Source organism: Aspergillus piperis (genome assembly GCF_003184755.1).
Source record: "Aspergillus piperis CBS 112811 unplaced genomic scaffold BO85scaffold_11, whole genome shotgun sequence".
In the NCBI taxonomy this organism is placed as follows: Eukaryota; Fungi; Ascomycota; class Eurotiomycetes; order Eurotiales; family Aspergillaceae; genus Aspergillus; species Aspergillus piperis.
In genome coordinates this window covers 366866-382374 of record NW_020291601.1, presented here as the reverse complement: position 1 = coordinate 382374, position 15509 = coordinate 366866, and the positions used below count along the sequence as shown (strand labels likewise).

At 50.2% G+C, this 15509-nt stretch overlaps 3 protein-coding genes across 3 annotated transcripts; 1 reads left to right on the top strand and 2 right to left on the bottom strand.

Moving 5' to 3' along the window:
* Nucleotides 1-2848: 2848 nt before the first annotated feature.
* BO85DRAFT_450122 (alpha/beta-hydrolase) lies at nucleotides 2849-4113 on the bottom strand. The gene has a single exon (XM_025660305.1). The coding sequence runs from the start codon at nucleotides 4005-4007 to the stop codon at nucleotides 2874-2876; it is 1134 nt and encodes a 377-aa protein (XP_025514652.1). The 5' UTR covers nucleotides 4008-4113; the 3' UTR covers nucleotides 2849-2873.
* A 714-nt stretch (nucleotides 4114-4827) lies between these two features.
* Nucleotides 4828-6222, top strand: BO85DRAFT_478535 (uncharacterized protein; the record flags this gene model as incomplete). Its single annotated transcript, XM_025662904.1, has 1 exon — nucleotides 4828-6222. One exon carries the CDS (start codon nucleotides 4828-4830, stop codon nucleotides 6220-6222), a length of 1395 nt encoding a protein of 464 aa, XP_025514651.1.
* Nucleotides 6223-6426: 204 nt separating this feature from the next.
* Nucleotides 6427-13837, bottom strand: BO85DRAFT_520844 (type I polyketide synthase; the record flags this gene model as incomplete). Its single annotated transcript, XM_025665168.1, has 7 exons — nucleotides 6427-12050; nucleotides 12095-12143; nucleotides 12211-12549; nucleotides 12641-12867; nucleotides 12937-13272; nucleotides 13338-13670; nucleotides 13747-13837. The coding sequence occupies 7 exons, from the start codon at nucleotides 13835-13837 to the stop codon at nucleotides 6427-6429; spliced, it is 6999 nt and encodes a 2332-aa protein (XP_025514650.1).
* Between the last annotated feature and the right edge of the window lie 1672 nt (nucleotides 13838-15509).

The window sequence follows — 15509 nt, the reverse complement described above, 5'->3', positions numbered from 1 at the left end:
ACTGAAGATCAGATTTCTAAGTATAAGGATGAGATTCGAAAATTAAACCACGGCGTTGGTTAACTATAGCAATCCTAGCCTGGGGGGGTTGATCCTTACAGTACAGAGAGATATCAGATTAACTCTTATATATATAAATATTATAAGAGGCATTATTCTCTGTTATTTAAAGTCTTGGCTCAAGCACAGGACAATACCAGAATAATATATAGACATAGCTGGCGTGATAGCCAATACATAGTACATGCAAGTAGTCGTAAACCAAAGTTCACACGGAAGTTGCTGATATGATATTATAGTTAACACATGGTAGTAGAGAAAAATCATAGATCTTAGGAAGCCCATACTGAACTCTGAGGATCCTTGTGGATCTCCGGGGAACGCTTTTTAAAAAAACTCACTGGCTGCATTTGTTGACCAATATCATGAAATAAAGAGACAATATATTGAGAACTATTTAGACTCGTAAAGAGCTCCCCTATCTTGCAATTTCGGCCGGTCACTTCCAAGTGAAGGAAGCTCAATTACTTCCAACTCTTCCATCAGTCAAACTGTCGAAGGAGCAAAGAAAATTCTTACGGAATACATTGGAAAATTACTTGCGGGTTCAATGTAAACGAGGAAAGCCACCAGGAATCCGACGGTGTTGCTGACAGATTCAGGAAATCATCTCTGTATATTCCAAACAGTTGACTTAGTAACTCTCAAAGCATGCCATCGTGTCTGTCGAAGGCGGTACCGATAGGAAGACGGCAAACTTGATTCGCCAAGCTGTAATAGTTCTTTTTACGGTGCTTTTGGAATTTGAACTGGACAGACACACTCTTGAATAGGGATAATGCAGATACCACTCGAGAATCCGTCTCAGTTCAATCTAAGCTGCTCGATTGAATATTTCTGGGAAGACGCGCTAGCTATCAAGGGTACGATCTTGCTGGAAGATTGCGCATTAAAACAGGGGTTATGGACAAGCAACGAGGTCGAAGGAGACCTTTGACTCTCCCATGTATATGAAAGAGGCAGTTCATCCTCAGGGGCATGAAGGCCCACGTATGACATTGCCTAACCCAGATTTCACAAAACCGCTGAGGCTACGATGATGCGACCAATGTTATACCATTTTGTTTCGTATCCTCGGATCTCATATCCTGTCGTAAACGTACATAGCATTTGTCAGAGTCGGGTAACCGGGCACGACGCGAACGTACTTGCTGTCAAGGAGCAAACTGAGAGCCTGAGGCATGGATTGTTCGTCAGAGCTCAGGCTTGCTTAGTGCTGTGGGGAAATTTGTCAGCCTGGGACCGACTGCGTCCACGTTCACTTACGGATAGCGGCAAGCTGCCTTAATTGTGGCTGTTTTCAATTCTGGTTCATGGGTTCTCGGACCTGGAACTTCTTTCCTACAACCCACATGCTCACTTCTTATCCAACAGGGGATCAACTTGGGGACAGCTCGCCATTTCATTCGCGACATACTTAAACGGGCCATGGGGCCACATCATGCACACCACCAGATGGAACGGTTGAATAAATCATCGGCTTGTTGGAATGGTCTCTAGCTAGATTTTTTATCTGTCTCCGAAATCAATATAGTATAATTTATTTAATATACTGGATATATTTCTTATAACGAATTATAAATGTGTATAATCTTCAGCTGGATCCTCTCTAGTCTTTTTATGTAGTATTATTTTTAAGACTATTATTTATGTATCTTCAAGGACTACTTGTATCTGATTACAGGTGTATTTGATAGTGGGAGTTTGTTTATTGTATTTATTCTGTTGTTTGCGGTGTTTGGCGTGGCAGGTATCATGTATAATTTTCTGTCTTGGTAGGGGAATAATGTGAATAGGAATTATGATTAGTGTCCTGTTACCTAGGGATACTGGGGGGATCTATAATTACTCTGGAGTGGAGGGAAGTGTATGCCAGTTGCTGTAGTTGGTGAAGATGGGATGGGGTGGAAAGGGTAGTGATGCTTTCTGCTTCTAGTTTGTGTGTGTGTATGTGCATACTCTACTCTATCTTTGTATGTAGTAATTAATCTGATGGTGAATATATTAATGATTTGTCATTGTTGTACAGCAACTACCTTTTCCTCCTTAGTCCTTACAGAGATAGAAAGGGTACTGTAATTATCTGTTGGTTTAGTCTTCGACTTATGACATTTTGATTGCAATTAATATAACTAATACAGCCAGTAACTTAACCAAGTATCCTAACTTCCACTTAAGCAGTAAACTGAAGCAGTGAACAAGGTGTCGTCCGCTCAGCCGTACATAAAACCACACACTAGGAGATTAGTAGTTGATATATCTACTCACCGGGCTTTATTTAGAAATATATTAAACTTAGTGCCCGTACTGCATTTTCTTTAATTCGTTTACATTTCTTCACTTGATACTCACCTTTGCCTCCTGAACTGAATTATATGCCACTTATACCCATATATTTATCTACTACGCAGTACCTACGCAAATTTCAATATTAAGACCTCATCTACCCAGTCATCACCGAGTATGTAAGTCTTCATCCGGTGGATACGTCCAAGATCGAAGGTCTTCGGTGATGATCAGTTCTCTTTGTCCTGTTTCGAGAGGCTGAAAATGGTGAGCTTAGCGTGGCTGACTTAGTGGCAAACTACGGAGATGACGAACAAGGCTCTGGAACTTCAAAAGCATAGACTTGAACAGTTCGACGACTGCACGATGGTTTTCAAAGTTAATAATATTCGTATATACTAGAGACATAAAGTGTTGCACAAGTTGCCAACTCGTGTATATAAAATTCCGATCATTCGATGGGGTTTATCTCGAGCACTTCGAGAAGAGTATACATATATGTATATGTGTCATGTATACAGCGCCCACTAACGACCAGATTTCTCAAGATATCTCGTCATAGTCGCTAAGCAAACCGCCTGAACTTCTTCCAAATCCCAATCCTTACCAAGCTGATAAGGAATATGGGCCGCGTTCGGACTTTCAAGTATTTCTACCTCATTCCCCTTCTGCCTCAAATTCTCTGCAAACTGCATGATTCTATCATACAGCACTTCTGATGTCCCTGTATTGACCAAGACCGGGATTCCCAGCTGCATCTCATTTCCAAGAAATGTAATCCAGGGATGATTACTCTCCCATCCTTCCGGAGTAAAGGCCTCCCGGCCCCAGGCCAGGAAATTATGTTTGATATAGTCGGAGTGGTAATTGCGGTTCCGGGGCATCTCGTCAATGGTATTCGCGCGCAGATCGACCCACGGAGACGACAGAATTGCACAGCAAGGTAACGGAAGTACTGCTGGGTTCTTCTCCTCGTTGATGTAGCGGAGCAGAGCCAGGACGAGATTGCCGCCGGCCGAGTCGCCTGCAAAGGCGATCTGCGAGGCTGGGATCTTCAGCACCTCGAGGGCATACACGTACGCCGTGATTCCATCCTGCAGTGCCGCTGGGAATGTCGTCGTCTTATCCCGCGACAAGCGGTATTGAATGGCCAGCGCGGGCCATCCGGACCATTTGCTGAGTTCGTTGATTCCCACATCGCCAGTTTCTTCCGGACGACTCCCGAACATCACGTAGGCACTCCCGTGGAAGTGGATAATGAGTTGTCGGGGAGGTTCTGCTGGGGCCTCTGGGTACCAGACAGCTCCTACGGGTAGGGGGTTAGCTCCTGGTACAGAGCGAGTGATTCCTGTATAGACTTCTTTGGATTGTTGGCCGCCTTCTTTGTCGGTCTTCGTGAGAATGGTCTTCTGGGGGTGGAGCACAATAAATCGATTCCCCAACGGACCGGCTTCCAGTGGCTTGGGCCAGAGTTTCTGAACCGTCGTCCAATAATTCATCACCACATTCCAGAGACTGCATGTCAATGCGGTTTTGTATGTCCACGCCGGGTTAGGCCGGAGGAATCTGGGGATGTAGTAAATCGCCACAGCCGCTAGCCATGCCGGGACGGTGACGAGGGCGTACGCGGTGTAGAAATAGGTGAAAGCCTTGGAAGGCATGATGATGGTTGCTTCTAGCACTGAGCACTTAGCATTGGGCACTTGTCGAGGGTGGAAATAGGGGAGCTGGACTCCTCATATAGCTAGCTAGGTAGGTAGCTCTGCGGGTGAATCGCGACCGTAACAACCTTGGAAGAAGATGATTGAAAGGAACATTAATACCACCTCACCGCACTAAATTACTTAGCGTGGGGGCTAAGTTTGGACTCATCGCAGTGGAGATGCGAGGGATGTCATCGATGATCTCTCAAGTTTGTAGCTCGATTGAGCAAACAAGAATGGGGCGGAGAACTGCTGGCGAACGGACTGTACTCCAGTTAACCCCAGTGTAATGTGGAGCCAAGCAGGGAATGAAATCCTTAGAATCGCAAGTCTTTTAACTAATACCACCGGTGTAATGCGCGGAAGTCCGAAGCCCATACCTATATCAATTTTGCTAAGCGAATTACTGGTGGCTAACGGACCGTCCGGCGCCCTAATCCCTCGTCCCATAATTAGCGCAATGCAGGAATGTTTCAACTAATGCCGACTAATACACCAATTGATTATTATGTAGACCGATTTACACACCGCGTACAGCCCCACTGGATAGCCAACTAGCACCGTTACTTGTATTTGTATTTCACTGGCGTATGTTACTGTTATCTTCCATGCCCTAGAGGTATCAGGCAAACTGATGTATGAATTGCCCAGATGCATAGGATGTGATCAAATGGCCCCCAACAGAACAACTTCCTTAGTATATCACACATCGAATACTTTCATACTTCCAATCTTCTTAGCTTCTTAGCTTCTTGTCACCCTCTCAGCCTAATCCAACATGCCCTGGCAACAGATCTCCCCCGGTCACTATGAGCGGCCTTTTGATTCCATGGAGAACTTTTATCGCGCCGTGGCTGATGCCGGGGCTCCTCTCAACAAGCAACACTTTCTCATTTCGTGTACTCTCAAATTGAAGTCTTTCCCCCAGGTACAGAATCTCCAACAGGCACGGAAGGCCCTCCGACAGCGGTATCCGCAGATTGCCGCGAGGGCCAACGAAGATGGCTCTCGACTATGCTACACGGTTCCTTCCCCGGAAGCACTCGACACCTGGGTGCAAGAAACCTTCATCATTCGAAATGGAGTGTCTGCCGATGAGATATACAGCCAGGAACCGCCATCTTCGCAATTCTTCCTGTTCTGCCTTCCGGACACCCGCGAACTCCTCTTTCGTACGCCCCACTGGCGCATCGATGCCTATGGCTTGATGTATCTGCAAGATACCTTCCTCAAGATTCTAGCCAATGGTCCCCGGGGCCATATTATCCAGCTCGACGGCACCGAGGTGAGAAACCTGGCACCCGCTTTGGACGAGGCAGCCGGCGTACCATCCATCATCACACCAGCTATATCCCAAGCAGCGGATGAAGAGATAAGTGTCCTGCTGCATAACCAACCAACAATTTCCATCAAAACACTGCCCAATGCATTACCAGCCACCACGCGGCGTCTCAAGTCAGCTTTACCGGCTAGCACCACCCGCCAGATCATCAAGTCATGCAAATCGCGAGGCCTGACGGTGACCGCCGCGGTACATGCAGCTTTAATAGTGGCTACTCTTCCATATGTGATGGACCTGCACCACAGCAAAACTAGTACTACCACTACTGATGGTGAGAGAAAGAACTATACGACAATAACCCCATTCGATCTCCGAAAATATCTCCCCGCGCCCCTCAACGGCCCTGACGCCGCGACAAGCGTTTACCACACTGCAATATTCATGAGTATCGACCTAGCCGTGAACAAGGACTTTGAATCCATCGCCGCAGAGACTCGCAAGGCATACGGCCGGGATCTGAGCAAGGATGACCCGCGGAATCTGTTCAATTTCCTCCCTGAATACGTGAACAAGGCCCTCCAGCTCCTGAGCCAACAGCCAGATGATCCTTTGCGAGCGCCCGCGCACCCAGATTTGAGTTCGTTGGGCATTGTCAATGAGTATATTTCGACCAAGTATCACGGGGAAGAATTTACCGTGGAGGTAGAGGATTGGTGGCTGGCTCTGGAGTCGATCGTTCGTCTGCTGCTGATCCATGTTTGGACGTGGGATGATGAGTTGGTGTTTTCGTTTAATTGGAATGATGCTTTCTATGAGGAGGGGTTTATTAAGCGGTTTTTGTCTGAGTGGATGGAGGTTCTTTGTGAGTCGTTGGGGGTGTCGTTAGAATAGATGCTTGAGAATTGCTGATATCCTCAATAAAGAACATTGAAATGTCCATACAAAAGCGTTTGAAACGTTTGACCTCGTAGCACCAATTTTGAGTAAAACTGAGCGTATTTTCTTATGATGCTAGGCTCCGTTGTGCTGCTAGTAGAGTGGTGCGATATAATGTGTATGTATTGAGCCTAGATTGATGAATATGCTACCTAGTGACTAATTATTCTGATCCCTCAGCAAGACAGAAGCAATAGTCGTACACAAACTAAACACACTAGTCTTCGGATCCATGAGCGTAAGGAAAGAGATATCTACCTTAGTCACGCTGAAGATATGCTGTCGCAGCTCCGACGCCAGCATACTATCCATGGCAAAGTCCGACAACGACGCCTGGACATTAATCTTCTCGACCGGGATCAAGACCATATCGGACAGCTTCTGTGTAATGGTTCCCTGCGCCGCGGCGATGACCTGCGCTTCATCCTTGAGCGCGATGGCACTGCGAAGCGCGGATTCATGTGTGCTGCTGCTGCCGCCTTCGCCGGCGGCGGTGTTTCCGGATGATGCGCGCTTCAAGGTATTGATGAGGACGGCGAATCGCACGTCATGCAGGGAATGCCAGAAGGTTTTGAATCCCTGTTCGTGGTACCGTTGCAGGGTGGTGACCTCTACTCCGGAGAATAGCAGGGACTGCGTGGTGAGATCCGAGGGGTGAGCGATGGTCGGGGGCTTGGAGAGCGCGAGGTCGAAGATCTGGAGCACGTCGCTCTCCGTCAGGAACCGAATTCCCTTGCGGAGGAGTAACTCTTCAATGTGCGAGTGTTCATGCAGGTAGCCGATCTCTGCGATGGCGCCCAGGCCCAGTGCAATGGCCGGGCGACCCAGCGTGCGACGGTAACGGGCAAAGACGTCCAAGAAATTGTTCGCGGCGCAGTAGTTGCTTTCGGTGGCGGTTCCGATCTTTCCGTTGATCGAACTGGTCATGATGAAGAAGTCTAACTGACATTCTCGGTCTGACTTGGTGAGAGCATTGTGCAGGTTCCAAGCACCCTCGATCTTGGCCGCGGTTCCCTCACGCCAGGAGTCGTGGGTCATCTCCGAGAAGATCGCCTCGTGGAGTCCCATGGCAGCGTGAATGACACCCCCCACGGGGAATGGAGCGGCTTCAAATACCCGTTCGACATCATCGGCATTGGTCACATCTCCCTGGATGACAATACATTGGGCGCCCTGCTGCTCCAGGTCTTCCACCAGACGTCGTGCCGCAGGCTTCTTCGTCCCGCTACGCCCCAGAAAGACGAAGCTTCTGGCACCACGACTGACCATCCACTGCGAAAGACTGCGGCCCAATCCTCCTAAGCATCCGACCATCACATAACTCTTGTCCGGGTGGAGTTGTGTGACGAATCGCTCCGGCACCACTGGAATCATGAGCTCCGGATCCTCAAACGAGATCACAATCTTCCCCATCCGCGCTGGGTCATTGAAATGGCGGAATGCGCGGACCAACTCTGCTGCGGTGAAGCTCTTCAACGGCTGGACGGGCTGGATTTTGCCCTCGCGCAGTAGCTCTATGATCCGCGTGTTGAGTCCGTGGGTGCAGCGTCGCATGGCGGGGGATCGAGCGAGGTACAGTGAGCTCAAATCAAAGGCTGTGAAGGTGGCATTTCGCTTGAAAGGATCCATGGGCAGTCGCCCATGATCCGTAATATCCTTTTTGCCCAGTTCCACAAACCGTCCAAAGTCCGCTAAACACTCCCAGCTCTCGAAGAGCAGGTCACCGATGAGTGAGTTTAAGACTACATCCACGCCACGGCCATCGGTTAATGAGCGGATCTGAGCTGCAAAACCAGCAGTGCGTGAGTTCAGGATATGATCGGGTTGCAGGCCAAAGTGTTCGACTAGATACTGCTTCTTTTCCTCGGTCCCCACTGTGGCGAAGATCTCTGCACCCATCAACTTGGCAATCTGGATCGCGGCTATCCCAGCCCCTCCGGTCGCCGAATGGATCAAGACGGACTCGCCAGGTTGCAAATGGGCGCGATGCTCGAGGGCGTACAGGGCGGTTCCGAAGACCAGAAGAACGGACGCAAAGCTGCGGAGGTCTTCGTGGGGGAGGAGTTTCACGCATGCATGCGCGGGAACCACTTCATGAGAACTGAAATGGCCCGGATATCCCACCGCGACAGGATCACCGACGGCGAGGCCATGAACGGCGGATCCAATGGCCAGAACCTTTCCTGTACATTCCAAGCTGCAAGTGGCCTCGGGTGTCTCCACTCGACCACTCAACGCATACACATCTTTGGCATTCAGGCCAACCCAACTGACCTTCACCAGAACGTCTTCCGGTCCCAGATCCCGCGTAGGCGTCTTGATGAATCGCACGGTACTGAGCTGACCAGGCTTTTCCAGGGACAGGGACACCGGTCCCGCGCTGCCGAGAGATTCTTGGACGGCGATGCCCTGGTCTTTGTTGCGGAAGTGATCGTTGATGCGGTCGTCGGGAACTCCACGGCTCACCAGCAGGCCAGATTGGCTTTGGAGGTACTCGTAGTCAGGCGGACAGCCTTCTGGTCGCGCGATGATCCGGGCCACATAATAGGAGATATCAGCCGGGCTCGCCTGCGGATCCATTTCCAGGTAGAAGATCTCTGTGGCCGGCTGCTCGATCATGATGGCGCGTGCCAGGCCGTGGAAGACTGCCCGGGTGGGATCGCTACCCTCATGCAGTCCCGAGCCACTGACCCAAACCATCCTGACTGGCTTCGCGAGGATCTTTTGGATGGCCGCGTATTCCTCTGGTGTCGCTCGTGCCATCACATCGTGCTGACGCTCGACAGTTGACACGACAAGGGTATTCTTGCCGATAGCGACGTTTCCAATATCCGTCAATTGACATTTCTCGACCGGTAAAGACAGATCGGCAGCGAGATGATCCCGCAAACGATCATCATCTTCGTGGCATGATGTGCGGGTGATCAGAAGAACATTGACAAATTTCTGGGAAGCGCGGTCGTTCTCCTTGGGTGCTGGACGCAGGATCCGTATGTTCGATAAAGCGTGGGCAACGACGAATCTTTCACCTTGATAACGCTCTTCCTGACCGTGACTGGCATCGATAATCCGTGTCGCTGGGTGTGTATGGAGAGCCAGCTGCTCGAGACGGGATGTCTTTTCGTCCGAGATCACCAGGCCAAAAGTTTGATCCGGGGACGCGGTCACAAACGATGCAAAGGCGTCCTCGAATGGCAAGGCATAGTCCTGAAGTGCAGCCACTTCCAGCTGGCCGTCTGGGCCCAACCGACCCAAATGGAATGTATTGAAGCGGCGGTGGACGGTCTGTGCCTTGAGGAGCTCTGATAGAGCCAGTGCTGCCAGGGACAGATCTGAAGAGAGAAAGAGAATATCGGCGTTGGGATCTTTATGCACCGTCAGATCCAGCACCATCATGATGTCTCTGCTCGAATCTGGAAGACGCCCGAGGTCGGTTGTGGAGCGAACATGCTCGATGGCAGCGGCAAATGCGGCGTCGTTAGGAATGTGGTCAACATCCGGCTTCCACACAAACCGATACAATGGATGTCGAACTTCCTCCATTTGATCACTGCCGGAATATTTGATGAGCTTCACCCCCTCAAAATACGCCAAGGCATTCTGATTCGAGTCCAATAGGGCGGCTTTGGTGTCGTTGGTGGCAAACCCAGTCACGGTGGACACAGCGCGAATCGTCGCCGTACTCCCAGCAGATGAAGGGACTCGGAGACTTAAACGACCGAAGCTTTTTGGTACCTTAGCGGCCACCGATTCCAAATGGCCGCCAGCCGAAGCGATTAAAGTGGCTTGTAAAACATTATCCAGAACGGCCGGATGAATCAGATATCGCGGCGACGGTTGGGCAGATTCGAATCGGGGCTGGATGCTGTGCACCGTGGCCTGGGCATATAAAACCCCCTTGGTATCTGGCGTCAGGATTTCCTGCATGTGCTGAAAGGTGGGGCCATAGCGCAGACCACATTTGTGCATACTTTCATACCACATCCGCTTGCTCTTGGATATCAGACGACAGTCCGTCTGGGGGAGCTTGTAATGCTCGAGACTGGTTGATCCCATCTCTAATTTGACAGAGCCACGGGCGCGAATAATGGACGTATCAACCGCAATAGACACGATCTGGAAATCGTACCAATCTTGACACCGGGTCAGGTTGGAGATCTCACGGGGTACCAGCTCCGTGTACAGCTCGATGAACTCCTGTTCGGCGATAGGCAGCGCACTCGGCAGGTCCACATTCTGAAAGCTGACAGAATAATCGGCCAAGTCGTGGCTCATTGCCACGCCTCGAGCTTGTAGGACCGCTTCCACAGCCATGCCCACATAAGCGGCTCCGGGAAATACGGTCTCGTTGCCCAGCTTGTGGTCTCTCAGCCAAGGGACATGATCCAGATGCAACCGGTTCCGCCATCCGAGTGTGATCAGGCTGCCGCCAGGCACGGGGCTCCCCAGCAGCTCATGCCGTGGGAACTTTCGCTCGCGAGTCTCGCGGGCCAAACGAGACTCATTCCAGAGGAGCTTCTCGTAGTGCCAAGGATACGTGGGAAGGTCGTGGAGGAATTTGGGTGGGCCACCTGAACGGGGATAAAGAGTCTGTAAACGAGGGAAATCGACGGGGAAGCCACTCGTGAAGAGATCGCCAACAAGCTCCAGCAGGGAGCTCAGGGAGTCCTGGCCACGCTTGAGGGTTCCGAGATACCGAGTGGATTTGCCCAAGGTCTGTAAGATGGGCAGCTTCAGTGCCGTATGTGGGCCAACCTCGACCAGGTAAAAGGCTTTCAGCGAGTCAGCAAGACTGAGTAGACCATCGGAAAAGTGTACTGGAGATTCCAGGTTTCGCCGCCAGTAAGTTGTCGTGCGAACATCCGACTTGCTAACCGTCCGGCGAACGACTGTGGACATCATGCATGAAGCTTCTTTCTCGACCGTATCTCCCTCCGCTGAAGCGTCGGGGAAGATGTTGGCCTCTTGAAGTAGACTCTCATACGTGGGACCGACCACCTCCATTTGATGCGAATGATATGCTCTGTCACCGGTTTTCAGTTTTCGTGCAAAGATCCCCGTCGCGGTCAGAGAGGACACGAGAGCATCTACACCATCACCGTCGCCGCTGATGGTCACATTATCCGGAGAATTGATACAAGCCACTCGCACCTGGCTGTTGCCCGCGCACTTTTGAATCCACTCTTCAGCTTTCTCAGAGGTAAGTCCCACTGCCGCCATCGCTCCCAGCGGAGCGCATTGGGCTACGGCAAGTCCGCGATAGTATGCGAGGATAATTGCTTCACGCATATCGATCATATTGGCTGCGTAGGCCGCCGCCACCTCACCAGAAGAATGGCCAATGACACCATCGGTTGGAATGCGCAATACCCGGAGAAGGTCCACGAGCGCAATCTGCACCGCAGTGGTCATAGGCTGCGCATACGCCGCTTGATTCACGGAGGAATCGACCGACTTATCCTTCAACATGGTCGAGATTTTCCAGGATGGTGGATGGGGGAGACCTGCTAGCGCGTCGTCCATTTGGGAGATCGCGTTGGCAAATACCGGAACCTGCAGTAACTCTTCCGCCATGCCTTGCCATTGAGCCCCTTGACCGGTGAAGACGAATGCAAATTTGCGACTGGCAGCCAAAGCGGGCTCCTCCGTCGCAGTGGCTCGTCGAAGATTGCTGACGATCAGATCTTGGCCGAGGGTCTCGGGACGTGCAATCACAAACCCACGCGCTTTCAGATGAGAGCGACGCTCCCCCAAGGTGTAGGCGAGATCCGCGGTGACGCTGGCTGGGAGATTTAGTTGTGCCAACTGCTCCACTCGTTTCTCCAACGAGTAGCTGTCGTTGGCGGAGAATGGTAGTAATTATGGCCGGGTTCCGTCTAGTTGGCTCTGGTCAGCCCTTGAATCGTCGTCCTCTCTCGAGCAGCTTGCAGCAAGCTTGCCAACTGAGCCAGCTTCTTCAATGATTGCGTGCGCATTGGCTCCGCCATACCCAAAGGCATTGACACTGATGCGGCGACCGAGTCCCGAGACTGGCTTGGGAATTGGAGTTGCTTTCTGCACGATCTGAATGCCCTTTTTCTCCAGCTGGAGCTTGGGATTCAGGTTCACTATCCCAATGGTTGCAGGCAGCTCGCTCCGTTCGAGGGCGAGTGTCGCTTTGATGATGCTCGTCAAGCCACTGGAAGCCTCTCCGTGACCGAGATTTGGCTTCACGCCGCCCACCAGCAGTGGAGAGCCACGAGGCTGCTCTTCACAAAACACTCGAGTAATTGATTGAGATTCCTAAATAGGTAGGAAATTGTTCATGGATCAGCATGGACACGTATTTTTGAACATTGCCTCGGTGTCGCCAACTCATCATCGCATCACCGACAGCCGTACCAGTCCCATGCATTTCTACATAGGCTGTGTCGGAAGGACTTAAGCCCGCTTGATCGTAAGCCTTTCGCACCACGGAAATTTGGCCGTCAATGCTTGGTTGGGTAATTCCAGGGGTGCGGCCGTTACTATTGGTAGCGGTGCCGCGGATGATGCTTCGGATCGGATCCCCGTCGCGGATCGCATCGTCCAAGCGCTTGATGTATAGAGCATTTACTCCATCTGCACGGCCATAGCTGTGATGAGTGTTATTTAATAGTGTCAACTACATTCCAAAGGAATTGACTTAACCATCTGCAGAGGCATCAAACGTGTGACACACCGAAGTAGGTGAAATCACCCCGGCCTGTGATGCATAGACGTGAGCATCGGGGGATTGGAGGAGATTCACACCGGCGACCACAGCGGAGTCACAATCGCGATTTCTCAGGGCCGAGACCGCCTGGTGTAATGCGTAAATCGAGGCGGAACAAGCAGTATCAATGGTACAACTGGGGCCCTTGAGATTGAAAACATGGCTAATTCGATTGGCGAGAATCGATGTTCCCATTCCCACCCCGGAGTAGCGAGTGAGCCATTCTATATCCTTGGTCTGCAGGGAAGCGTAGTCTTGCAAGAAATTGGCGACTTTGGCCGTCAGATTGTTTTTCCCTTCAAATCCAGTGTAGATGGTTTATAGTATATTCACATACCGTAACATCCGACTTGCGCCCCGGAAACTTGACCCCACGAGTATCCTGCACTTTCAAAGCACTCAAAGACTACCTCGAGGAGTTTTCGTTGCTGGGGGTCCATATCGGCCGCTTCCCGATTATTGATACCGAAGAACTGGTTGTCAAATTGACGAATGTCTTCTGTCAGGAGGTATCCCCCTGGCCCCACCGCGGTGGCAGGCTCATCTTTGCCCCCGGTATAGGCGTCATTGTTGAAGCGTGAGGCTGGTATCGGCCCAGCTGCACAACGTTCTTGCTTGAGGAACTCCCACAGCTGGGATGGGCTCTCTATGCCACCAGGCAGGCGACACCCTAGAACATTGGAAGTTCCATATGAATATGACCTTTGAGACATTCATAGATTGGACTAACTAAGCAAATCACTTACCAATACCAATGATTGCAAATCCCTCGCTCGGAGAACTCGCGGACCGAGTATACCCGATTGCTTGATGTTCGAGCCCTGCCGGAAGTTGCATTTTGCTAGAGGAATGCTGTCTGTTTCAAGTGAGATGGGAAACTTGAAGGTGTGGAAGGGTGGAAGGACATGGAACGAGGCTCAATGCATATCGAGCGCCTTAAGTACTTGCACTATATATGCGCAATCTACATAGCCTTGGGAAGTCGAGTCACCTAGCTCGAACGGACAATCGACTGCATTACATGTAGAGAACCATCATAAAATACTAGGGCTTGTATACAAAGTTACTAAATAATGTATTAGTCTGACACTGCCACCGGAATATAAAACGCTCAAGGGACTAAGTGGGGGGAGGGACCTTGTTCGAACTCTTGACATAGCACTAGTCTGTATATGGGCATTGTAGTACTCCGGTTGACCCCCGATGATGTTTTGTTAGTATGGTGGAGCTGCGCGGGGATTTCAATCCTTTATCGCAGTGAGTCTCTCATCCAATATTGCCTGCGTGATAGTTATAGCTACGCGTTGACGTTAAAGCCTAGGAACATGTTATATTTGATGTCTTCCCCTGGATCTACCTTCCCAAAATCAACGAGTTCAAAAGCATCTTGATCGTGATGATGATGGTGGTTTCTATTTTATAAGAAATTTATGAGGTGATTGAGTATAAGCTTATCATAAAATTGCTTGAAACGCCTTCGTTACTAGAGACATATTTGATGAAGTGATCGTTACTAGTCTCAAGACCAGGTACTAACCAGGTAGATAGTAATCACTATTGGTGGGCTATACCAAGTATCAAAATGAATTGGAATCCCTGCCGAGCTCCACTATAATAACCAGAATCACCGGGAATAAACCGGACTACTCCGTACTTTGTATGTTACTGTTAGATCTCCACTTTTTAGCCCCCGAACCCACCGCGGAAGGCAACAACAAACACACCACAATAGCCTGTACAGCCCCCAAGATCTTCTTTGACACAATTCGCTCCTGATCAAAAACATGCGAATCGTTGAATCCTTCTACCAATTTTTCTTCAGGAGCAGCTGCAATGCACAGGCAATGATACTTGGCGCCAGAACTAAGATGAAACCTGAAGCAACCTTATCTAGGTGGAATGGATGACAATAAGGCGACAATACCATTGTCCAGATCAAATGGTGGTCTCAAGTGTCACAGCCGTTAGACGACCCATACTTGCCACTGGCAGATCTTACGGCCCCCAACACTCTGCATATGGGAGACAGACTCCTGATGCTCATAATGAGCGACTAAAGCAGAGGTTGGCCAACTAGTATCAGTATGTGTGTCTGGATAGAATAGATAATCAGAGCTAAGAATTTATTCCTTTCTTTCTTTCTTTCTTTCTTCCCGTCTCACCATCGACTCGGGTAGTAGTAGGATTCTAACCGGATAGCCCTGAGCACATCCGCTACTCCGTACACGAATCTGGTCCTTCAGGGCACTGAGGCTACCTGGTCTAGCGCTCGGTCTCCCTCTTCCATCTCCCACTACCGTGCCTAACCTGATAGCTAGTTTAGTGTCTTGTAAGAGTAGAAACAAATGTACTAGCGTCGCAGGTAATTAATGAATGACCAGCGTGAAAACATGTTGCGATCTCTGAAGCTGACCGGTCACTTGCATCATTCAAGTCAGATTCAAGTCTTATTTATAGAGGGACACCTGTTTTAGATATATACATCTTTAATGTCTCGATATTTGAGCTT